General features: G+C 41.7%; 3 protein-coding genes across 12 annotated transcripts in view; 2 read left to right on the forward strand and 1 right to left on the reverse strand.

Moving 5' to 3' along the window:
- synj1 (synaptojanin 1) overlaps positions 1-15,657 on the forward strand; it is a 33,127-nt gene extending 17,470 nt beyond the window's left edge. For 4 of the 9 annotated variants that reach the window (XM_077505708.1, XM_077505710.1, XM_077505707.1 and 1 more), the window contains 14 exons: positions 287-479; positions 655-813; positions 1,844-2,000; positions 2,298-2,424; positions 2,723-2,935; positions 4,079-4,157; positions 4,935-5,283; positions 7,572-7,700; positions 7,793-7,831; positions 8,907-8,948; positions 9,572-9,624; positions 10,694-10,883; positions 10,967-11,187; positions 12,637-13,453. In XM_077505708.1, coding sequence (XP_077361834.1) covers positions 287-479; positions 655-813; positions 1,844-2,000; positions 2,298-2,424; positions 2,723-2,935; positions 4,079-4,157; positions 4,935-5,283; positions 7,572-7,700; positions 7,793-7,831; positions 8,907-8,948; positions 9,572-9,624; positions 10,694-10,883; positions 10,967-11,187; positions 12,637-13,383 — 2,698 coding nt within the window. In that variant the 3' untranslated portion in view covers positions 13,384-13,453. Of the gene's footprint in view, positions 1-286; positions 480-654; positions 814-1,843; positions 2,001-2,297; positions 2,425-2,722; positions 2,936-4,078; positions 4,158-4,934; positions 5,284-7,571; positions 7,701-7,792; positions 7,832-8,906; positions 8,949-9,571; positions 9,625-10,693; positions 10,884-10,966; positions 11,188-11,344; positions 11,369-12,636; positions 13,454-13,508 lie in introns of those variants that run through there. The other 5 variants (XM_077505712.1, XM_077505713.1, XM_077505706.1 and 2 more) reach the window with 4 other exon arrangements.
- A 66-nt stretch (positions 15,658-15,723) lies between these two features.
- Positions 15,724-19,307, forward strand: cfap298 (cilia and flagella associated protein 298). Of its 2 annotated transcripts, none has more exons than XM_077505720.1 (8): positions 15,724-15,867; positions 16,396-16,557; positions 16,830-16,997; positions 17,168-17,235; positions 17,307-17,465; positions 17,956-18,087; positions 18,240-18,335; positions 19,085-19,307. In XM_077505720.1, exons 2-8 carry the CDS (start codon positions 16,419-16,421, stop codon positions 19,193-19,195), a joined length of 873 nt encoding a protein of 290 aa, XP_077361846.1. In that variant the 5' UTR covers positions 15,724-15,867; positions 16,396-16,418; the 3' UTR covers positions 19,196-19,307. The 2 variants fall into 2 exon arrangements, with proteins under 2 accessions (XP_077361846.1, XP_077361847.1); XM_077505721.1 differs by lacking the exon at positions 15,724-15,867 and adding an exon at positions 15,889-16,009.
- eva1c (eva-1 homolog C (C. elegans)) lies at positions 18,974-23,293 on the reverse strand. Its single transcript, XM_077505846.1, has 8 exons — positions 23,200-23,293; positions 22,680-22,879; positions 22,494-22,617; positions 21,088-21,240; positions 20,862-21,005; positions 20,706-20,780; positions 20,240-20,329; positions 18,974-19,840 (listed from the first exon to the last, which is right to left on the reverse strand). The coding sequence occupies exons 1-8, from the start codon at positions 23,291-23,293 to the stop codon at positions 19,536-19,538; spliced, it is 1,185 nt and encodes a 394-aa protein (XP_077361972.1). The 3' UTR covers positions 18,974-19,535.
- Positions 23,294-23,840: the final 547 nt, after the last annotated feature.

Consider the following 23,840-nt stretch of genomic DNA (forward strand, 5'->3'; position numbering starts at 1 on the left):
GATTTGCCCTGCTTCACTCTGAACCATTTGTTTTTAAGCTTTTATTTAGGTCCAGTTTGGTAATTTACAGTATTTAACTTGTGTGTTTCCGTTTTGTAATTTTTGTCTGAGACAAAAAGTGTAACATAAAAAATATGCCGCTTTTGACTTTTTTACTGCTCGATTTGAAAACAATCAAATGAGTATTTATTTTTCCATTTAGGGTTTGCCTATTGAAAATAGAAGGAATGATGCAAAGCTTGGCAGTCGGTCCATTTTGATGCTTCCTCCTTTTCGCGTCATGCAGGGACGTGGCGGTGGACACGGTGAAAACGGGCATGGGCGGCGCCACGGGCAACAAAGGGGGCGTGGCCATCCGCCTGCTCTTCCACACCACGAGCATCTGCTTCGTGTGTTCGCACTTTGCGGCGGGGCAGTCGCAGGTCAAGGAGAGGAACGACGACTACAACGAAATCACACGCAGGCTCAGCTTCCCCATGGTAAGAACACAAAAACATTTATAAAGACATCGAATCCATGAATTTAAAAATAATGCCTTCATTGGCATTAAAATGTCTTAAATAGGCCCTCGTGAGGATAAGGGGTTCAGATAATGGCCGGATGGATGTTTTTCTGCAATACATTTTTGAATCTTTGGCCCGTCTTCTCATCCAGGGCCGCCTGCTCTACTCTCATGACTACGTTTTCTGGTGCGGCGACTTCAACTACCGCATCAACCTGCCCAACGAGGAGGTGAAAGAGCTGATCAGGCAGCAGAACTGGGACGCGCTGACCGCCGGCGACCAACTCTTTGACCAGAAGAATGCCGGAATGGTACGTATTTGTTCCATGAAATTGCATTGATTGATTCCAAACAGTCTGATTGTTTTATTGGCTGTTTTTTTTTTTGTCCAGTCAGATTTCAGCCTATATGTATTGCCATGTGAATGTCATTTGCCCAAGGGTCGTGCTTGCCCATGGAACTTCAACTATATTAGCAGCAGGACTGTTTCTTTATCTGATTACATTTCAAATACGTCAAGCTGACCCTTGATGATCTCAGCATTTTTCCATCCTCTTGATTGGTTGGTCACAGCAAGCTAACTTAGTCCAGCAAAACATGTTTGTAGCGATAAAGACACATTAATACATTTCATAGACGGCATCTTTGGTGAGTAGGATGGATTTTTTTGTGTGTTGTGTGAATGCTGAAGAACAGATAATTCACATTGCTAAAATGTCTCCAGAATTTCACATTTTCACACATTAAAACAAAAAAGTTTGTCATATTCCAAGTTCAAATTGTTCAGCTGATTTGGAGCATCTTGGAAATTATTTTCTACATTTCAAGATTTACATTTCCCAAAGGTAGTTATTATTATCTCCTCTTTCTACATTTCTCAACCGTTTTAACCATTCCATCTTTCAACTGCCTTTGCTTATTCAGGACATATAAAATTCTCAAATTAAGAGATATTTTACATATTAATCTCCATCTTACACATTTCTTGACTATTTCAAACCATTCCAATTTGATAATTTTCAGCTCATTCCATATTTTTGCAATAACTTCCACAAATTAAGACATATTTCACACATTATCTGAATATAATAATTGCCAAAGTAATTATTAACTTACTATTACAATATTCAGTTAAAATGCCAACCAATCTGCTTACTAAAAAAAAAAATCTTTGCATATGTGTTTGTTGGATTTGTTATGTATTTCCCCTATTATTTGAAAACATTCCAAAATGACTCAAAGTAAATGTTGCTATTAGGTTAATGATTTATATGTCTTCCTTCTAAATATCTTAACCATCTCAACAACAACAAAAATCACAAAAATGCCTCTGTGGTTCAGGTGTTCCGGGGATTCATTGAGGGCAAGCTGGACTTTGCGCCGACGTACAAATACGACCTTTTCTCAGAGGACTACGACACCAGCGAGAAGTGTCGCACGCCCGCCTGGACCGATCGCATCCTCTGGAAGCGCAGGAAGTGGAACTTTGACAAAACGGGTACCCAGCAAACATCTTGCTCTCCATTCAGCCAAAAAACTTGAAACATCATGAATCTGTTGCATCATTTTACAGGAATAAAGTCAGGATGTTTTGAGAAAAAAGTTGTAGTTTTACAGTTGGAATGTTAGAGCTTTTATCGAAAGAATTTTAAAATGAATTTAGACATATATATATATATATATATATATATATATATATATATATATATATATATATATATATATATATATACACGTTTACAGTTCTCTTTAATACTGAATACTAATATCATTATTTGAACATTTTTGTGTACAGCTGAGGAGATGAACGTGGTGGGCGCAGCATCGACGTCAGCTGAGAACGAGGAGGACCCGGATTACTCTTTGAGCCCCGGGACCCTCAAATACTACGGCAGGGCCGAGCTTAAGACCTCAGACCACAGGTGGGTGCAAAAACAATCAGTTCTTCCAGGATTTCGCAGGCTTTTGTTGTTGTTTATTTAGTATGGCCTAAAATACCTGATTTCACTGCAGGATTGTATAAAAACAATTTAGATGTTGGAATATATATTTTCTTTTTATTAAAAACAAACTGTGATTAGAAAAAACACTTGTTTTTAACCGGAAATATGAGCCTTTTCTCTGTTGCAGATAATTGCGAATTCTTAGAGGCTGACCTAATACAGGAATTCTTCTTTGATAAAGACAACGAGGTGTGCTAATGTAACGATCCATTTGTAGGCCGGTGGTCGCCGTCATGGACGTGGACATCCTGGAGGTGGACCCGGAGGCCCGACACCAGGTCTACAAGGACGTCATCGCCCTGCAGGGACCCCCCGACGGGACGGTACTGGTGTCCCTGTGCTCGTCCGGACCGGACGACTACTTCGACGACGCGCTCATTGACGAACTGCTCGACAAGTTTGCCCACTTTGGCGAGGTCATCCTCATCAGGTGAGCCCGGGTGGGGAGAAAAAAAAAACGATTTGAAAAAAGTCTTTTGGGGAAAAATTTTTTTTAAATTTTTGTAATATTTTATTCGAATTGACTTTAAAGTTAATATTTTACCTAGTTGGGCCTTGAAATGAGTGACCTGACTGAACTATGAGCTGTTGTTTGATTGTCATCTCATGCTGATAGATAATAGTGTGATTCTTAGACATTTAACCATATTGAAATAAGATTTCTGATATATTATTATTTTTTTGTGTGTGCGTTTTTGTACATAATACACAGTTAGGACCGAAATCCGTCTTTATCCAACAGAATGAGAACATTTTTGTGAAGTGAGGACATTTTGGCCGGTCCTCACGTTGCAAGACCTCTTTTTGAAGGTCAAGACTTGGTTTTAGAGTTTAGGGTTGAATTGGGTTATGGTTGGGGTTAGGGTTAGAGTTATGGTTAGGCAATCATTTTTGATGGTTGGGTTTAGGGTAAGAGTCTAGGAAGGCATTATGTCAATGGATGTCCTCACAAAGATATATGTACAAGGATGTGTGTGTGCGCGTGTAGGGGTTTGTGGGTGTGTGTGTGGGGGTGTGTGTCGGTGTGTGGGGGTGTGAACATCATTGTTTTTAATGGGCTTGATTTAAATAGAGGAGAACGAGCCTTTGCTGTTGCCGGTCCTCCCTTTGGAACGACCTTCCACTAAATATTAGGCAATCCCCCTCTTTATCCTATCTTAAAACACGTTTTCTTTGGCTTTTGGCGCACCATGAGACTTGTTCTTGGTGTTTTGTGGTGTGTATGAGTTTGATGTTTAGTCTACTTATTTATGCATTTATTTATTTATTTATTTATTTATTCATTCACCTATTTCTTATTAATTTACTGATGTAAAATGTATTTACTTGTAAACAAAACAAAACAAAACAAAACTTGCATATGCACTTCAAAATGTTTGCTTTGTTCTTATTTTGTTACCTTGTTCTTTACTGCACAACCGATATTTATGTTTATGTACAGCACTTTGTATACAGCAATGCCTGTTCTTAAAGCACTTTATAAATAAAGTTGAGTTGAATTAAAGAAAACAGCCTGCCGATCACATGACATGAAGATTGGTAACATGGTTTTAATTTTTTATTTTTTTTCTAGATTTGTTGAGGAGAAGATGTGGGTGACATTCCTGGAGGGTTATTCTGCGTTAGCTGCTTTGTCTCTCAGCGCATCTACTGTAAGCCATTCTTTAATAATAATGACTCCTATTTGCTTATATTGGCATTGTTAGGGGGAGACACTTTGCTCAATTTGTTTTTTTTCGTAACAGTAACTTTTTTTCCCATATATATATATGTATATGTGTATATGTGTATATGTATATATCTATATGTATATATATATATATATATATATATATATATATATATATATATATGTATAAAATATAAGCCTTATAACTTGGGTTCCGTATATAAAATAATGTAATTCTTACAAAGTTATATTGACATATCTATGCCACATGAAAAAAAAATCAGGAAATGTTAATGCTATATTTATTCAGTATTATTTCCATATATACACACATCTGAACGGCATGAATTTATTTGTCATACAGAGTGATTCAAAAACAATCCTATTTCATGATCAAATATTTCACAAGTAAATGTATGAATCAGACTGAGGGAGTAAGTGTTTGAAAGATCAGATTTCCCAGATCGTATTGATGTTGTTCGTGCTGCAAGGGGAGCCCATATTGAGCACTTGTAACATGTGAAATAAAACTTGACCGTTAGTTAAGTACTTTTATTATGTGTTCTTTTTTGCTATTTTCCCTTCATAGAATATTTGATCATGAAATAGGGTCATTCGTTTTGAATCACCCTGTATTTTCTTACTGTACATTTTTTCTTGCCTTGGTGACATGATAACTCAGATGAAGTCTACCAGTAATACTAACCACATGGCAGTCAAGAGAATCTCAATCAAACTGAGAGAGTCGGTCTCCTTGCAGGTTCTGGGCAAGGTGATCGACGTCTGCCTGAAGAGTCCCGGCTGGATCAAAAGCCTGGAAGAGGAGATGAGCGTGGAGCGTATCTGCGGCAGCATCCCCACCTCGGCCAGCTCCACCCTGCTGGCCGAGGATGCCGACATGGGCGACGACGACTACGACATGGAGGGCGACGTGGACGAGGAGCTGGAGGCCGTCCTCCCGCAGCACCTGCAGCCTTCCGTGGGCTCCGCGCCGGGATCCTCCCCGCTGGCCTCGCCACGGGGCAGCCCCTGCGCCTCTCCCACCCACGGAGAGGCGGCGCCACCCGGCAGGCCCGGACGCGCCACTCAGCCGGCCCGACCGTCACAAGGTAAACTACGTGTTGTACACCAGTGCCTTGACATAAGAGGAAGTCAAATCACAAGTCTGTTTGTTTGTTTTTATTCATTCATTTTTCCTTTCGGACGAGTCATTGTGACAGTTTTAACATGACAGCTTACTTTTCCAAGATATGAGCCATGGTTCGGACAAATTTATGCTTTGACTTATGCTTTGACTTATGAGCTGGGCGGCAAGGTGGGTGAGTGGTTAGCACGTCCGCCTCCCAGTACTGAGGACGCAAGATCGAGTCCAGGCTTCGGCCTTCCTGGGTGGAGTTTGCATGTTCTCCCTCTGCCTGCGTGGGTCTTCTCCGGGTACTCCGGTCTCCTCCCACATTCCAAAGACATGCTTGGCAGGTTAATTGGGCACTCTGAATTGTCCCTAGGTGTGAGTGTGAGTGTGAGTGGTTGTTCGTCTCTGTGTGCCCTGTAATTGGCTGGCAACCAGTTTAGGGTGTACCCCGCCTACTGCCCGAAGCTGGCTGGGATAGGCTCCAGCATCCCCTTGTGAGGAATAAGCGGTTAAGAAAATAAATGGATGGATGGATGGATGGCCCTATGAGCAACAACTTGAGATAAGAGTACCATATGGGACTGAACAATTATTTAAAAAAAAAAAAAGCCTTAAAGCCGTTTTTTGCCACTTCATGTTGAAATTTACTGACAAAAAAGCTTGGACTTATGCCCGCTTAGCTTAATGCTAACGCACCATCCAAAATGCCATAGACATGCTAGCAAACAGGGGTGTTAAGAAAAATCGATTCGGCAATATACCGCGATATTACAGAACTCAATTCTTGTATCGATTCAATGTGCGGACGAATAGATATCTAAACATCAATTTAATGGTAATATATATATTAATATATATATGATAATTTAATGGAAATATTCAACAAAAAATCTTACCTAGCGTTAAGGTTTACCCTTTAAGCACAGAAGAATGTTATATTAATGGAACATTAAGCCTTAATATTTTATTTTATTGCTGTTCAAACATGAAACAGATTGCAACCTGTTTATTAAATACAATGTTGGAGTTTCAGTTAAATACATTATGATACAAATCTTACAGTGTACATGTATAAGTTCACTGATTATTTTCTGAATTTGAGTTTAAAAAAAATCACAATAATCGACTTACAGATTCGTATTGGGATTAATTGGTATCAAATTGTGACCTATGAACCGTGATACGGATTGAATCGTAAGATACTCGTCAATTCACACCCCTACTAGCAAATAGCACTTATCAACATTTAAGATCGTCAGCACTTTGTTTTCGGGACAAAACCACTCTTAACAAACTTCAGATATATGGATGATCTTGTAAGACATAAAAGCTGTTAGGCATCGTTGGTTGGGAAGGAGCAAAATCGGGACAAAGACTGATTGTATTTGTGTGGATCGTTCAGAGGAAGGGTTCATTCTGATTGCAGCGGGGCCTTGAGTTTGGTTTCAGAAGGACCAAAAGGAAAGAGGACCATGAGGTGGTCTCCACATGGAGATCAAGAAATGGAGACAATCCACACATGAAGCCCCACAGATCCACAATAGCTGCCGATTTCTTTCATTTCATATTTGTCCAAAATTATTTTTCAGTCCAAAATTGCAGCTTCTTTGTTCAAAATAGTCTGTGATAACTTGTTGAATAACAAATTGTGTCACAAGGCTTGTTATACATGATGAACTCACATACAAAATGATGCCACAAGACTTTGTAGCTTATATGATGAGACAAATACGAAAGGGTGACAATTTGGGATCAAGTGCTGTAAGCATCTACACAAGTGTCCGCTTTGAAAGCCAGAGGACAACTTACCAGTTGGTGGTTACACCTCAAGGAAAAAAGCTCAGAAACTACACCGGTATGTAATACGTGATGAATATTATTTGTTATAGAAACAAAAATTTCAATTTCAAAATTGTTGTATGCTGAATGGATGAAATCATTACTCTAATTTTGTCTTTTGTCTTTGATTCAAGGTCATCGACCTAACTTAAAAACTCTTCAGAAAGCGTAAACAATGCATCAACCAATGCACCAAAGGTGGAAGGCATGCATGCAAAGCGTGCGTCATCATGGTCTGTGCTTGTTGTAAAATTTAATTTGTGAAAAAAAATTTTGTCACTCTTTTGTATTTGTTCTTACCATCTATACTGCTGAATGTTCACAAATTTCCTAAAACACAATTAAAAATACATCAACGGTTGGATCGAAAATAGTTGAAGAGTTGAAAGTAAAAAGACATCCTCGTTGAAACTTCCTCCCCCCCAGGCCCCCCTGCAGACCTCCAGCCCGGCGCGCCGTCGTCTCAAGGCTTGGAGCCCAAGCGCGCGCCGCCTCCCCGGCCCAACGCACCCCCGGCGAGACCCACACCCCCCCAACGCCCGCCACCCCCCTCAGGTAGCATATTACCACCAAGATAGTCCATTAAACATGAAACAGATGTTAACTCTGATTTTATTCTGACCTTTGACCTGCCTCTCCCGGTGAAGGAGGCATGAGCCCTCTCCCTGTTAGAAGGGACTCTGGAGGTAACATGTCTGCTGCACATCATGCGCTTTACAACCTGCATTTCAGCACGTTGAATTTTTTTTATATATACTTAAAGGGAAAATCAAGTCAAAAATGTTCTTTACAATAAAGTTGTCTAAACACTATTCTGGTTAATACAGCATTTGTAAAATCCACCTGTTTTTAACCATCCAAAGGGGCGGCCATTTTGCCACATGCTGTCGACTGAAAATGACCACAATGCCAAAGTGCTCATTGCAAACATCACAAAGACAGGAAATAGGTGAGCCCTGAGGAATTGTGATGTCACTTTGAGTCAACAGCAAGTGGCAAAATGGCCGCCCCCTGAGATGGCTAAAAACAGGTGGGTTTTGCTGTTTAATGTGCATAGAACATATTAATTGTAAAGAAAACAGATGACTTGACTCACCCTTTTAACTCATTCACTCCCAGGCATTTTCACAGAAGCAATCCCGTTCGCTCCTGGCTGTTTTACTGAATTTTGACTGATTTTGCAAGGCCCACAGAATATTGTGTTCAATTGCTATAAAAGCATGGAACCTACCAAAAGAAAGATTAAAGTCTCTTCTTTCATCAGGAAAAAAAGTATGTTTCTATCTGTTTTCGTTTGGCAGCAATTAGCATTAGAAGAGAGCTAAGTTTCATCAGTTTTCACAAATCTATTTAAAATTCAATGTAATTTAACTTTTTTTCCTAGATAGCCCTGGTTTGCTCTGCTGCCACCTGCTGGCCGTTTGTGTAATAACTACCATTTCTGCAACCGTTCTTTGCAGTTGAGAGCCTGCATCAAAGCCTTCTGTATGCTCAAGCATTAAAAAAAAAAAGAAAAACGTATAAATACGTCTTTGGGACACTTAAAACATTAAAAAACAAACAAACGTATTTGCACGTTATTGGGAGCAAATGAGTTAAGTACATGCTTGTAGTGCTTTCCAATATGCAGCCCTTAGATTGGCACACGATCGGCTCCCTTCTACCGGCTTTGCATTCTCGGACGTAGCGCTTCCAGCAGATCGATTGTCTTATCACGTTGAGTGTGACGAGTGTTATTTTGGTTTCCGTTGTGCTGCGAAGGACCAAAAAGCCCGGCTCTTCCTCGGCCCGCCGCCGCCGCAGGTGAGTAGCGGAAGAAAAAACTGGGGTCCGCAAAAATAATTTGCAAAAAATTGTGTGGTATATTGTGCACATACTTAGGAAAAAGGAACACATGAGCATGAATTGGTTTTCAATATAAATCAGTTTGATTGTTGCAGACCATATTAATAGAATAAAGATATTTTTGGAGAATACAGTACAAGAATAACATGAAAATAGACAAACACATGGATAGATTTAATAGTCCTATGGGATTATGAATGGCTCCTTGAAAATTCCCAAGAAAGGGATTATTGGACCCAAACATTTTGAGTCAAGTATTGTTTGACTTGGGTATGGGCCTGAATTATTCCGTATTCTACTGAAGGAAGTCCACTTTGTCAGAACAATGTCAACATTGTCAGCAGTTGGCTCACCTCCGAACCTCCTGCAGCGAGTCACTGAGTCGTTCTGAACAGCCGAGTCAGCCAGATTGCGCAACAGTCGAATATTGTTTCATGTGTTTTTTTTGGTCATAGTAACCCAGCAACATAGCGCTTGATTTGCGTTCTTCTGTTTTCCATTCACTGATGCAATTCATTTAACCACCTGCAGGAGGCAACATTTTAGTTACGTTGCTTTGTATGTGTGTGAACCCTTTTCAGGTGGAGGCCAGGTCACAGGAGGACCTCCCGCCCCTGGAGGTGCCCCCAGGCCAGTAGGTTCTCCCTCACGAAAATCACATTGATGATGATGATGATGATGATACTGGTCATACTGATGTTTTATCTGACAAGTCAAGTGATCCTGATATACTTCTGTCTGCGAAAGGCGCTATACAAATGAAAGTAATTCTCGTTATACAGTGTTCCCTTGTTTATGTTGGAAATCCGCGTCCAATTACATTCATTTTTTCCATTAAAAGTATGTTGTTTTTTATTTACTTATTACAGTGTACAGCACAGTATATGTTTTTTTCGTATAGTAATGATTTTTGCTTTATTATAAATGATTTTTCATTCATGTTTTTTTTTTTCATTTACATTCATTTTTTTCCATTAAAAGTATGTTTTTTAAAATGTACTCACAGTATACAACACGGCATATTTTTTTCCATTTGTTTTTTCAGTCTGGTATGACTTTTACTTTATTATAAATGCTTTTTCATTCATATGTTTTTTCATTTACATTTTTTTCCATTAAAAGTACATTTTTTTTATTTTATTATTACAGTTTACAGCACAGTATTTTTTTCAATTGTTTTTTTCATTTTGGTATGACTTTTACTTGATTAGAAATCATTTTTCATGAATCATGTTTTTTCATTTACATTAATTTTTTCCATTAAAAGTTTTTTAATTATTACAGTATATAACACATTTTTTTCTTAATTTATTATGTTTTTTCATTTTGGTAGGACATTTAGTTTATTATGAATGTTTTTTTTTTATTCATTTGTTTTTTTCATGTAGTCATTGTTTTTCCATTAAAAGTATGTTTGTTTTTTTTAATGTATTTTTTATACAGCACAGTATATATTTTGTATGTCCGGAATGCAATGTCATGGAGCGACGGGACAGACTCTGTTGGAAAGGTCTCGTCAATACGAATCCACGGATGTCCGTATGTCTCCGGTCGGACGTAGGGTTCGAGAGATACGGCCGCGCAAACACCAAAAACATAATCAAACCAAAAAAGCACGCTGTAAAAAATCGGCCGTGAAAGATGAACCCACAATAAACGAGGGGAACACTGCCATGACAATTCTGTTTTGTGATTTCCTCAAGAATCTTCCCCCTCGAGCCGGCGTGATCAGCGTGCCGCCGCAGTCACGTCCCTCCCCTCCCTCCCACCCCGGAGCTCCCCGGCCCGCCCCCGACATGCACCCGGGGGCTCCTCGACCCAGCGCCGACACCCACCCCGGGGCCCCTCGACCACCGCCCGGCGCCCCGGCCAAGCCATCTGATCTCCCTCTAGGTGCGGTTGTGTTTTTATTGGTATGTGGGCGGGGCTAATGCGTTAAAATGAAATTCACTTTCTGTGATGGCGGCTTCCATCAGCACCCACCCCCGCACTGCCCACGTTGCCCCCTGCCGCGAGGCCGTCGGGACCGGCGCCCATCCAAGCCCAGCCCGCCGCTCCGGTCCAGCCCCAGCTGCCTCCCCCCATGCAGCCCACTCCTGCCGCCGCGCAGACTCTGGCCTCCCCGAAGCCGCCGCCCCGCTCCCGCTCGCATCACGCTCTGACGTCAGACGCCGCCAAAGGCGACTCGGCCGCGCAGGTTAGTGCCCGCCATTTTGTTCTTTTATGTCCCCTCCTTCCTTTCTTCCGGCTTTAATAAAATGGAGCACGTCTTTCCTGGCTCCTCACGAGCTTTAATGTCTTCTTCTTCTTGGCTTTTGTCTCTGTCGACTCGTTTGTCCTTTCTCTCTCACAAGCCGGAGAAACCGTCGGGGTGACAGGTACTTAACGTCCCTCCTCCATAGCGCATCTGCACCCAACCTCCCCCTTTTTTTTTCTTTTTTTCTTTTTTTTGACATGCCCTTCTTAGTTTGGTTTGTGTCAACACGGGAAAATCCATGTGTGCTTTTATACGTGTTAGGATCATCATTTTATATGATTTCAGTCATTTGTGGTAGTGCTTCATGTAGTTCTGGCTTGGGGGCACCCCATGGTGGATGGCAGAAAAAAAAATCAGTTTCCACCAGGAAGTACTACTCATTTTAGTCTGTACCTCTAACCAAGCATAATGGATCAGTTTGAATTTGTTCCGCCATTTTCGACACCGTTACCACTGCAGTGTTAGGTACACGATAGAATTCAGTAGCACCAAATGTTTGTTTGTATCTTTTATCTTTATCTCTTTTTGGGCACCCTTCCCCAAAAAGGTCGTTTCCACCAGTCACTTAGGTTTGTTACCACCCATTTTACGCACACTTGGCAAATGCAGTGGTCAAGGAACTAAAATGGTGGTCAAGTCCGGTTTCTGGATGCTTCTGGTGGAAACGCGGTCCCCAAGAAAGGGGGCTTAGGTAACAGTATTGGGTTTGATTAAGCGATATTGAATCGATTTAAATTTTTGAGCCTGATGTCGATTCATCAAATCATAAATCGATTATTTTAATCTTTTCCCCATTTTTCTTTTCAAAAGAAGAGAAAATTTTAAAGGGATACTTGACTCATTGAACCATTTTCAGCAGTGAAAAGTTCATATTTTGTCTAGAATTAATTTGATAACTTCATTATTTTTCATGTACAATTAACAACTTTTTACTGCTGAAAATGGCTCAATGAGTCAAGTATCCCTTTAAAGGCCTTTTTTATCTTACTGTTTTCTTTTTTATCTTACTGTTTTTTGTGTGTGTTTTAGTCATTTTCTTACGAAAGACCTGACTTATTGCACTTTAAGACAACTCAGAATCTTTTTCATTTATATTTACAATTATTGAATTAGAATTCTGAAAATATTTTCATCTCATCCTTGCTGATGTCAATGTTTGGTTTAAACTAAATCTAACCAGTTTCTGCCTCCGCAAAATGTAATTTGGAATTCAATGTTTGTGGAGTTTTTATCATGTCCTTGATATTTAAGAAGAATTGGTGTTCCAAAATTAATCTATCAGATTCAGTTGAAGTGAATCGAATTGGGGAAAATCAAAATCGAACTGAACTCTTGTGAATAGAATCGATTGATGAGATTGAGATGATGATTGCTTTCTTTGTGTGTCAGACAAATGGACTGAACGGCGTCCAGTCGAAGTCCAACGCCTCGGACGCCATCGACTTCCTGCCCCCCAGGCAGGGCACCCGATCCCTGACCCGCGGCTCCTCCCTGAGGACGCCGCCCTCCATCCCCGCCTCGGCCTTGTCCCCGTCCTTGCCCCCCGCCGCCGCCCTCCTTCTGCCCCCGCCGCCCGCCATGCCCCGCAGTCGCTCACAGGAGACCCTGCGCTCCTCCCCCAGCCCTTTAGCCTCCAACCTGCTCCCCCGGCCCTGCAGCACCAACCCGTTCACCAGCCAGCCCGACTGGGTCCCGCTCGTCCCCCCCGACGCTGCCCCGCAGCGCCCCTCCCGGGGCACGTCCCTGATCGCACCGTCGTCGGTCTTGCCGCCCTGTCGCCAGCCCCCCAATTGGGTCACCTTCAACGACGACTTCCCACTCGCAGGTCCGCGCGGTTCCGCTGCCATCGCCGAAGCGGAGCGGTCGACTCGAGAGGTGGTCCCGACGGCCCGTCCTCTTGAGATGGAACTGTTCCCCGAACCCGACTGGTTAACCATGACCCCGGTGTTCCCCGCGCACCGGGCTAAGACTCTGCCCGCCAACGCGGTCCTGTTCCCCGAACCGGACTGGTTAAGCACCATCCCGAGCCTTCCTCCTCCTCCCGTCCCGTCGCGGACCGGCCCCGCTGTCCCGCAACACCCCGACGGATCCGGTGCCGGCTCCCTCCTCTTCCCAAGAAACCCAACTGAACGGTGATCTAAATATGTATAGGACGACGAGAGGCGTGTTATATATATATATATATATATATATATATATATATATATATATATATATATATATATATATATATATATATATATATATATATATATATATACATATATATATATACAGAACTGTCTCAGAAAATTAGAATATTGTGATAAAGTCCATTAATTTCTGTAATGCAATTAAATAAGCAAAAATGCCATACATTCTAGATTCATTACAAATCAATTGAAATATTGCAAGTTTTTTATTGTTTTAATATTGCTGATTATGGCTTTTTTTTTTGTGTACTTGGTCTGAGGAAATATTCTAATATTTTGAGATAGGATATTTTGAGTTTTCTTAAGCTGTAAGCCATACTTAGCAATATTAAAATAATAAAAGGCTTGCAATATTTCAGTTGATTTGTAATGAATCAAGAATGTATGGCATTTTTGCTTATTTAATTGCATTTCAGAAAATAATGGACTTTATCACAATATTCTAATTTTCTGAGACAGTGCTGTGTATATATACAGTGTGTTTGTGTGGAGAGCATTTAAGACGAGCTGGAACGTGTGCGCGCTCCCATCTTCCATGTTAGTCCCTCGACTTAAAAAAAAAAAAACGAAAAAAAAATTGTTTTAAATAACCTGTGGCGCGTGTGCAATATCAATGTTGGTTTCTGTGCTTCCCAACTTTTACAGTGCTGTCTTGAGATACGAGTTTTAATTTGCAATGTGACCGTGTATCATCGTTCCCCACTGAAATTAATGGAAAGGTAATTATTGCAGCACCTAAAAAAAAAAAAAAAATGTATGTAAAAATACACAGTAAAGTTTTTCTCCCACCTAACTTGATGGAAAATTCAAGGACGAAACATAAGTGTACCTAACTTATTGTCCTTCTGTGTTAATTGGTGGCTGGCAAACCAGATAAATGGCACGTTAGCGCCACCATCTGTTTTTCCACTGCAAGGAAACCAAAGTTCCTGGTGCCGGTCCGACGTGCACTCGAATCTGAGTTTGAACTTTTATCTCAAGGCGAAAATATCATTGAGGCGGCGACTCATATCTCGAAAAACTCAACTGCTCGTATCTCAAGGCACCGTTATATGCTGAAACAGTGAGGACCTCTCAGTTTACATTGACAAAAACCCCAATTCTCCTCCTTGCGTTGCTTCTTGTTCTTAATTATGCGGCATGTCTTGTGGTAGAGCTCAGTGCTGCCCGGCTGTTGTGGCGCACTGAAGGCACTAAAAATTGAAATTTGGACTTAACTGTACTTTAATATCAGTAAAAGCGATGTCATAAAAATCTGTTATAGCAGGGGAACACAAGTTCTGTCTCCAATAACTGTACCAAGGAGGGGTCAGGGGTCACGCTGCGCTTGTTCAGCTCATGAATGTACGCCGTGTCGCACTGAGTCCGCTACTGTCGCAGTGTACATATACATAGTTGTTTATGTAGAAACTGTACACGTGTGCTTGCACAATGATATATATGCACTGAGGCTGCACATACAACACATCAGGATTTTTTTTTTTTTTTTTTGTAAATCACCCATCAAAAGCAACAAGCAGGGTGTCTATGTTAATGATGTAGTGTGTGGAGGGATGTGACAACTTACAGGCGACGCACAAAAAGGGCACATTCTTCGTTTTTGTCTTAAAATTCCAGCCAACTCTTGGATACGTGGTTAAAAACTGTGGCGTGACGTGTGTATTGTGTACAGAGTGTTTTTGTTGTTTTTTTCTTTATTTTTTTTGTGTGTGTGTGTGTGTGTCATAATTCAGTGTCGTGCGAGTGTTCAAACCCGCAAACAGGAAGTAATTCTTTATTTTTTTGGGCCTCAGCTAGAAATCATGTGAAGCGGTTGAATGAAAGCCAGCTAGTTGTGTTGTATGAATCGAAATCTCCGTTCACTGCTCGAACAGGCATAAATTGTGTGTGAAGTAGAAAAAAATATAAATGTATATATATACACATTACTAGTATCCAGAAGCCAGCAGCTTTTGTGTCGCATTTGAGATTTTACCGGCAACAAACTGGCTCCCTTTGTGAGGTCAGTGTCTTCCCTCTCCACATTTTAATTAATGGCCGTAATCCATAGTACAAGTCTGTGCCAGTGAACATATATTATGAGATCAAAACATGAAACGGCAATTAATGTCTATATCAGTGAATATTCCATATTCAAATGTGCACAGCCGATTACACATTTCTGTATAAAGGCAATTTATGTTGTATGTACGAAAAGTAAATAAAAACTTAAAGAATGTGTGTGTTGGTTTTTTTAAATACTTGAACTTTAAACCATAATCTGAAGTACAGTCATTGGCCTCTAGATGACAGCAGTGACCTGCAGTCGCACGACGACGACGAAGAACCCGGAAGTGGTCCGCTAACGCGAGTTGACGCACGAGTTGCTATGAAAACAAATGTTAACGTCTGCGTGTACGTGCGGCTTTTAGTTCTATCACCGCAGCAGGTAAATTAGCTTTACTAAATTATCGTACGCGCCACTCAGGAGTACGAAAAACAAATTTTGATGCCGCTGCAAACGAGTGTGGCACCTTAGTTAACAGAAGCGGCTTGGACAAATTACCAATCACTTTTTGATGTAACAAGTGGTACGATGTTGTATATGTAATCGTTCAGATAAGATTATGTCAGTTGGTTTTACTCTTGCATTTAATATGGGATTAGTCTGATAAACATTGTTAATAAAATAAAAGTCTGTATATGGCTTTTCTCTTGCACGTGCCACACTGAGGTTGCATTATGTACAATTTCACATTAATGACATTTTGTTGGCTAGTCTTCAGTTTTATTGTTTGTGACTTGTGAGCTAGCAAGATAAAGCCTAGCCTTTAGCTTTATCTCGTTCCCGAAGCTTCGTCCCGCCTTCTACGGCCGTTGCCATGGTAACGTTAAGTTGTCTGGTGGCACTTGGCCATTCACACGCGTCTTGTGTCCAACATTACTGACTTTCTTTTTCTTTTCTTTCCTTCTTTAGCAAGAGAAGACTCGTCTTTCAAGATGGTTATTCTTCACGTGAAGCGTGGAGACGAGAGCCAATTCTTGTTTAGCACTGGCGTGAACGAGGCTGTCGACGCGCTCTTGCGCGACATCACCGCGATTTACAACGGGAGGCTTAAAGTCGACCGAATATGTGCAGGTACGACGTTTAATAAACTAATTGTAATGAAATTATTGACGTGAAAACCAGTATATAACAATAGCAAGAATTATTTAGCTATTATCTTAAATGGTAACTGTACAGCAGTGACTGTCTGTCAGTGAGTATAATACACTCCACTTATCACTATAATGAGTGGCCAACATATAAATTAGATTAGCGTATTAGGCGTTTCATTCATAGTATATGGTCTGGAATGTATGTCCCTTTCACCCTACATCTCCTTCAAGTGAGATTTCTTCTCCTTTTAGAGATGTCCGAACTGGCGGAGCACGGCGTCACGCTACCACCCAACATGCAAGGGCTGACGGACGAACAACTGGTGGACCTGAAGCTGAAGGACGAGTGGGAGGACAAGTGCGTGCCCAGCGGCGGCGCCGTCTTCAAGAAGGACGACGTCGGTCGGCGCAACGGGCACGGTGAGGGGGTGGACGTCTTAGAAAGAAGTAGTACAACCATACAATAAAATGTAACTCGAACATGAGTTCCTTTTCAAACAGTTTGGTTTGAGTATTTCATTTTTCCGATGAAACTGTTTTTTGAGTAGTTGGCATGACTGATGTATGGTGTCATGTTTTCTTTGCATCAGCTCCCAACGAGAAAATGAAAGACGTGCTACTTAAAACCGTGGACGAGGCAAAGGCCATCATCTCCAAAGTAAGTCTCTGCGTGAATCGTAAGCGCAACAATCTACCATGTTAACGCAAGCGCGTGTCTCCTCTTGGAAGAAACAAGTGCAAGTGAACGAGTGCGTCACCGGGGCGATGGTGAACGAAGCCCTGGCACTGCTTCGGGGGGCCGTTATGATCGTGTACCCCATGGGGCTGCCTCCTCACGACCCCATCCGCATGGAGTTGGAGGACCGCGAGGACCTGGCGGGGACACAGGTGAGACCGACAAGCCTCGTGAGTATTTTGAGTTGATGATGATTTCGTAAGTGAGTAATGGGATGAAAATTGATTTTGCATTACCAAGCATAAGGGTATGCAGGTATTTTATTTGTCCTCACATTATATACTGTGACTTTGAGTGTGTGTGACTTTGAAAGGTGGGGCCTGAGCTGGTGAGTGATGTGGGCGGGGGCGAATGGAGGGTAGAATTGGCTATTGTGAGCTCGTTAGTGGCTAATCACTGCCAAGTTTTGAAGCAGGAATTCTGCTTTGACTTTTTTTTTTCAGAATCAACTTATTCAATTAATCGTTTTCAAACCTAAATGAATCAATAAAGAAAATAGGATAAACCATTTACTGCTCCAATAATTGAATAATAATTATTTGCCTTATCTACATTCAAAAGTGGGAAAAAAATATATATATATTTTGGGAAACCACAATTTTATATGATAGCCATTGAGACCCCACCTCCACTCCCCTTCAGGCGTCGCTGCAGGTGCTGGACGAGTCCGAGTGCCAGCTGTGGTGGGCCGCCAAGGAGATGCAGAGAGGCAAGAAGCTGCAGGACTACATCGGCAAGAACGACAAGACCAAGCTGGTGGTCAAAATCCAGAAGGTGAGACCACATGGAGCCTTGAGCCAAGATTTGATTAACGAGCGACGGGCGGGGCGGGGCAGGACTCTGATAAGTGTAGTGTCAATCTTGATCCCATGACTACTTTGGTGGTGACGTTTGATGACGATGACGATGACGATGTTACTCTGCAGAAAGGACAGGGGGCGCCTGCGAGAGAGCCTCTGGTCACCAATGAGGAGCACAAGCAGATGATGATGCATTACTACAGGAGGCAGGAGGAGCTCAAGGTGAGTCAAAAGTGTCACAAAGCAACCTCAAATGTACAAAATGTTTAGCAAAGTGTTTGCAGTTCGTCTTCCGCGCAGGGCTGGGAAGTATGGACAAAAAATAAAATCTTGATTTTTTTTTTTTTTTTAATTGATCTTAATCTAACAAACCCAGCAAACATTTATTTAAAAGTTTCATTTATTCAAAAATAATTCCTGTGTAAAATGTTCAGACAACAATAATGTAGACTGACTCAAAATCAGATTTAACATGCATAGTTTGTGCTTAAATGCCACGATTAAGTAATGGTAGTTATCGTAAACATGTCTTGTAAAACCACCCATTTTCAAACAATGATTTCTGATTGCTGAAACAATTTTAAATATGGCTAAAGCATGTGAATCTCTATCGTGGATTTTCACCTATTGAGAATTGGTATGGAATGCATCAATCACAATAAACAGCACTCCACTTTGCCTCTTTTATTTAAAAAAAATGCATAACTTTTTATTATTGTATTTACAAAGTACAGCTTTTTCTTATTAAAAAAAGGATAGTCTTTTCATTCACACAATAATCTCCCAAAAATTTGTATCCATCATCTCTCTACCTATTCATCTATTTATTATGGGGGCTACATTACAGCCCCCCCTTCATGCAGTAGTTTGATTTCTTGACCGCAACAGACTGAGAACAATCACTTAATAAAAAAAAAATACTTTGACAAAGCGTCCTTTCATGAGATGTTGCCATTTGTTTTTCTCTTCAGAAATTAGAGGAGGCTGACGACGACAGCTACATGGACTCGGAGTGGTCCGACCAGCAGGCCCTCAAAAGACAATTTCAAGGCCTGACCAACATTAAATGGGGACCCAGGTAATGGCTTTCGCTGACATTTCCTCACTTGCCCCGAATGCTTCTTCTCAACGACATCCACGCCACGGACGATGTCACGCTCCATTTAATAAACTGCTTTTATTTGCTCTCTTGAATGTGTCGTACAAGTGCTGACCTCGGTCCAGTGTTTACACGCGAGGATGCTACACCTTTCCTCTCTTTGTCCCGCAACGCCGAGAGGGTTCCGACGCAGGAAGTTTTGGGGGAAAAAAAAACGAAGGCTGCCGGGGATTTAAAGGAACAGTCGCTATTCTATTCTGACTAAAAAACTCCAATTGTGAAGCTTAATGCTAACATTTGATCTGGCAATGAATCCTTCCCCTTTAACCAAGATGGCCTCCGTTCCGGCAGGCGTTCATCCATATTTCCTGAATGATCATCTCCCGGCGCTCCATCCTCGCCGCCCTCTCGCTGGCATAGGTGGCGTCGTCCTCCCAGGTAGACATTCGCCAGCTCCCTCGCGTGTCCCTGTCGTCCTCGTCGTCGTCGTCGTCCTCCTCGTCTTTGTCCTCGTCTTCCGCGAGCCTCCGCCGCCTGCGCGCGGCTCCCGCCGACACGGCGAGCAGCGTGACCAGCAGGCCCGCGCACACGCTGGAGGTGAAGAGCAGCGCCGCCATGTCAGGATGCTCTGACGAGGGCGGGACGTAAACGCGTGTTCACAAAATGGCGGCCAACAAGCAGCGTTGGGTCGCTAGTTGAACTGCTTTTGGCAGCGAAATCGTTGAATGCGTTTTCATCAAAAGGAAGTTTCAAGCTCTTTAATCCCATGCCCAGTTGAAGTTTAGTGCCAAAATAAACAAAACGATGACACATATTTAAAACAGTCAAACAAACTGCCTAAAGCAAAGCGCTTCTACTTTAAAGCTAATGTATTAGCAACTTTGGCATATGTTGCATTGTTTCAAGTAACGGATTGAACACACAGTACTGTCATATATTCTTTATCCTCTACCTCTATCAACCAATATTAGTGCCGAACTCACTTCTAAGTCCAATATGAGCTGACTCCGTTTTTGCAGCCGTTTACCTTTGATGAAGGCGTACGTGAGCAGCGAGCTGCTCATCATCGCAGCTGACGTGTTGCTCCCCTTCCGGTGGGCTGCGTCAAGAGGAAGGCCTGCAAAAAGGGGCCATATTCAAATCATATTTACAGTCATTCTAATTCAACTCAGGAAAAGCTAAAGAATTTAAAAGAGAGAGTTCAGTTATTTGAAACAGCTCAATTTTTTTTTTATTTTTTTTTACAATTTTATGAGTGACATTAGAAACAGCTATCATACTTTTTTTTTAAGATAAAACACATTTTGCTTTTAATTAAAATTAAATTATAAATTTATATTATATATATATATATATATATATATATATATATATATATATATATATATATATATATGGATTAAAATTTTAATTAATTAAAACTGTCTTATTTTTGTTTGTTTGTTCTTCTTTATTAAACATATAATCATAAACAAGTAGTACATGTTGCCCACCTTGAGTGCTGCTCATCGGAGACGATGTGGTGATGTAAACGTTGGGGTCCACCTCCTTCAGCAGAATCCAAGGCACTAGCGTGATCATTACCATACAGTCATGCATAATTTATTAGCATGAAAACATTCAGAAGTTAGCGCAAAGTGTGCGTGTACCACAAGTAAAGATCACGCTGAGGTACTTCCTGGTGCCAGGCAAGCAGGGGTCCTTTAAGGTCCGATTGCCCACAGCGATGGCACACCTCTGTCGCCCGTAGCAACGCTCATTCAGCACAAGTACGGCGTAGCTGTTCTCACAGCCTGCGGAGGGCAGCGAAGAAACATTAAGCAACAACGTCAAAAAACGCACGCTATGGAGCACGTGCGGGTGAGAGCCTCTCACCAAACGGGGTCCATCGGGACGGGCGGGTGGGGCAGGCTTCCGTCCGCCCCGGGGCTCGCCCGTAGAAGGCCGAGTAGATGAAAAGCACCCGAGGGGGTTTGCAGCGCAGCACCAGGGTCTCGCCCTCGCACGCCGCCCGACTTTTGTGTTCTGCTGCACAGCCAAGATGACACTCAGAATTGTTGTTCTTGAATTTGTAGATTATTTCCAGTGCGTGGAAATTATCTATAAAAATGTATTGTATATGGTGAAGAACTGGCATTGTGTTATTCATAGGACACACGTAGATTGTGGGTGTGCCGTGGATTTATTTATTTTATATTTCTACTTTATGGATTGTTTCTAGTCATTGTGCTTATTTTTATTGTGCAAGGTGGCAGCTATTGTGATTAACTGGCAATGTATAATCACATTACAGTAATGTTATGAGATATGCCTGTGTGTGCTGTGGTTTTATTTGACTCTTAGATTATTCCAGGTCGTAGTTATTACTGTTGATGTACTTTGTTTACACTTTTAGTCAAGATGGAGTTATTGTATGGAACAGCACACACTTTGCATGTATGACTGATAGCGCGGTTGACTTTTTTTTTTTTTTTTTTTGTGGATTATATCGTAGTCGAACTTATTTCTATTGCATGACGTGGTGATCACATTACAAGTAATGTCAAGTACATCACATGTGACCGATAGGGCAGTTGACTTTTTTTGGACTGTGTGGATTATTTCAAGTCACATTGCTTTTTTCGGTTGAACAAGTTGGCGGTTATTATGAATAATTAGCAAGAAGAGCAATTGTAAGTATTAAGTATTAATCATGTCATTGTTTTTTTTTCTCTCTGTGGATTATTTCAAGTGGTTTATTTCGTATTTGTATGAGCCATACCTGTCTGTGCCATGAACTTTTCTGAATGTATGATTATTCCAGGCCGTTCTAGTTTTTGCGATTGACTTACTTGGTTTAGAAGTGACATATAGAGTGCATGTGTATGACCAGTAGCGTAGTTGACTTTTTTTACTCTGTGGATTGTTTTGTATAACCATTCTGCTGATATGTCATGTGCAAGGTGGCGATTATCATGAATGACAGGCAACCAACGATCGCATTAGAATAATTGCATATAAAGTTGACTTCGTTTTTTTTTTACTCTGTGGATTATTTTGAGTCTCATTGTGTATTTGTATTGTCCAAAGGGGTGGTTGGTTATTGTCAGTAATTGGTGAGAAGAGTGATTGATAACATGACGTCATCTTTTTTTTTAAATGTTTTTTTTTAACTACTGTATGTGGATTATTTCAAGTGCTTTTCTATTGTGTGAGGTGGCAGTGATTGTGAATAATTGGTGAGAGGACCTGTAGATTATTGTTATAGTTATTTCTATTATGTGGACGTAACCGGATCTTACTTGGTTTACACTTGTAGTCCACATGGAGGTACTTTGCGGTACCGGGGCAGGGGTCCGGTCCAAAGAGCGGCGGGTTGATGTGCAGCAGACAGTCTCTGCGGTCTTGACATTCGGACAGAAGCTTCTGGACACACGGCGGCTCGCGTCAGGACATCCGAGCGACAGAAGCGGCGGGAGCAAACTCACCTGGAGGACTGCGGAAGATGAGCAGCTGCGGTGGCGGGACGGATCTGCGGCGGAAGGTTCCGGCGGACAGCGCTGGGCCGCGACCGCTCCGTAGAACGCGTTCTGGATGGAGACGGTGGAGTGGCGAGGACAGTGGAGACGCACGGGCTGACCATCGCACGCCGAAGCCGAGTGACTGCTGAGGATCCTCGACAGGTAGTCTGTACGGGATAATTGCGAGAACAGGCAGTTTGTACAAATTATCTACAAATACTGATAGTGTGTACGCTACTATCGAAAATACTGATCATCTATATGGGACCGTTACTAATAATTACAAATAATTAATCTGCCTTTGCAATAATCAAAGCCCACAAGGTATTCATCTTTAATATCATGGTAGGTGTTGATGTACAAGTATAGTGAGGTGTGTCATCCTGAGGGTTGATCGTAATATTTTGGTTAGGCCAACATACTTCGGAAGAAAGTACAAAACTATCACAGGTTAATTGCTGAGCTGACGTCACGCCGCTGCTCTTACTTGAGAAGTCTGCGAGTCCACCGGCGCGTCCGCTGCAGCCCAGCAGCTGCACGACGGCGCTCAAGTACAGCAGGTCGGCTGCTCCGCGCCCCATCACCGCCACTCGCCTCATTTCAGGCAGCTCGGCTGGCCGCGGGGCACGCTCGGCCGCACTGGGCGCCGCCGGCTGGCTGGAGGACGACGACCGGCAGATTAAAAATAATAATAATAATAATAATATAAAAGACAAAAATACACATTGAGCGCGATCATAAAACTATGACGGCGACGAAGGAAAGAAAAGTAGTGCGCAGTCAAGTGGGGGCGGAAGGAAAAGTGAATTTGGGGAAGGGGGCGTAGCCCGCCATGCAGCGACCCGAAATGCACGCGGAGCCAAATCTGCAACAATCGCTACTGCGCATGCGGATTTTGACTTATTTTTCTGTTTACCTTTTCGCTATATAAAGCGTCAATTAAGTCTTTCCACACGACAATTTGTATTTGTTCAATTTCAAACTATTTTATTTATATTGTGTATATTTTTTATTTAAGCACTCCGCACACTTTTCCAACTTTCCACTTTTCCTACAATTTTTTTTTTACTTCAAATCTTTTTTAAATTGAAGTTTTCAAGTGCCATTTTTCACTTTACATTTGTTTTT

This window comes from Festucalex cinctus, chromosome 18 (genome assembly GCF_051991245.1).
Source record: "Festucalex cinctus isolate MCC-2025b chromosome 18, RoL_Fcin_1.0, whole genome shotgun sequence".
In the NCBI taxonomy this organism is placed as follows: domain Eukaryota; kingdom Metazoa; phylum Chordata; class Actinopteri; order Syngnathiformes; family Syngnathidae; genus Festucalex; species Festucalex cinctus.

What these genes read in the sequence shown, in the direction of transcription:
- cfap298 (XM_077505720.1), top strand. Translation starts at nt 16,419, where the DNA reads ATGGTTATTCTTCACGTGAAGCGTGGAGACGAGAGCCAATTCTTGTTT. An exon ending in CAAAGGCCATCATCTCCAAA is followed by an intron (nt 17,236 to 17,306) that starts GTAAGTCTCTGC and finishes TCCTCTTGGAAG; the next exon opens with AAACAAGTGCAAGTGAACGA. An exon ending in GGAGGCAGGAGGAGCTCAAG is followed by an intron (nt 18,336 to 19,084) that starts GTGAGTCAAAAG and finishes TTTTCTCTTCAG; the next exon opens with AAATTAGAGGAGGCTGACGA.
- eva1c (XM_077505846.1), bottom strand. Translation starts at nt 23,293, where the DNA reads ATGGGGCGCGGAGCAGCCGACCTGCTGTACTTGAGCGCCGTCGTGCAG. An exon ending in CATCTTCCGCAGTCCTCCAG is followed by an intron (nt 22,618 to 22,679) that starts GTGAGTTTGCTC and finishes CCGTGTGTCCAG; the next exon opens with AAGCTTCTGTCCGAATGTCA. An exon ending in GGACTACAAGTGTAAACCAA is followed by an intron (nt 21,241 to 22,493) that starts GTAAGATCCGGT and finishes TTGGCTGTGCAG; the next exon opens with CAGAACACAAAAGTCGGGCG.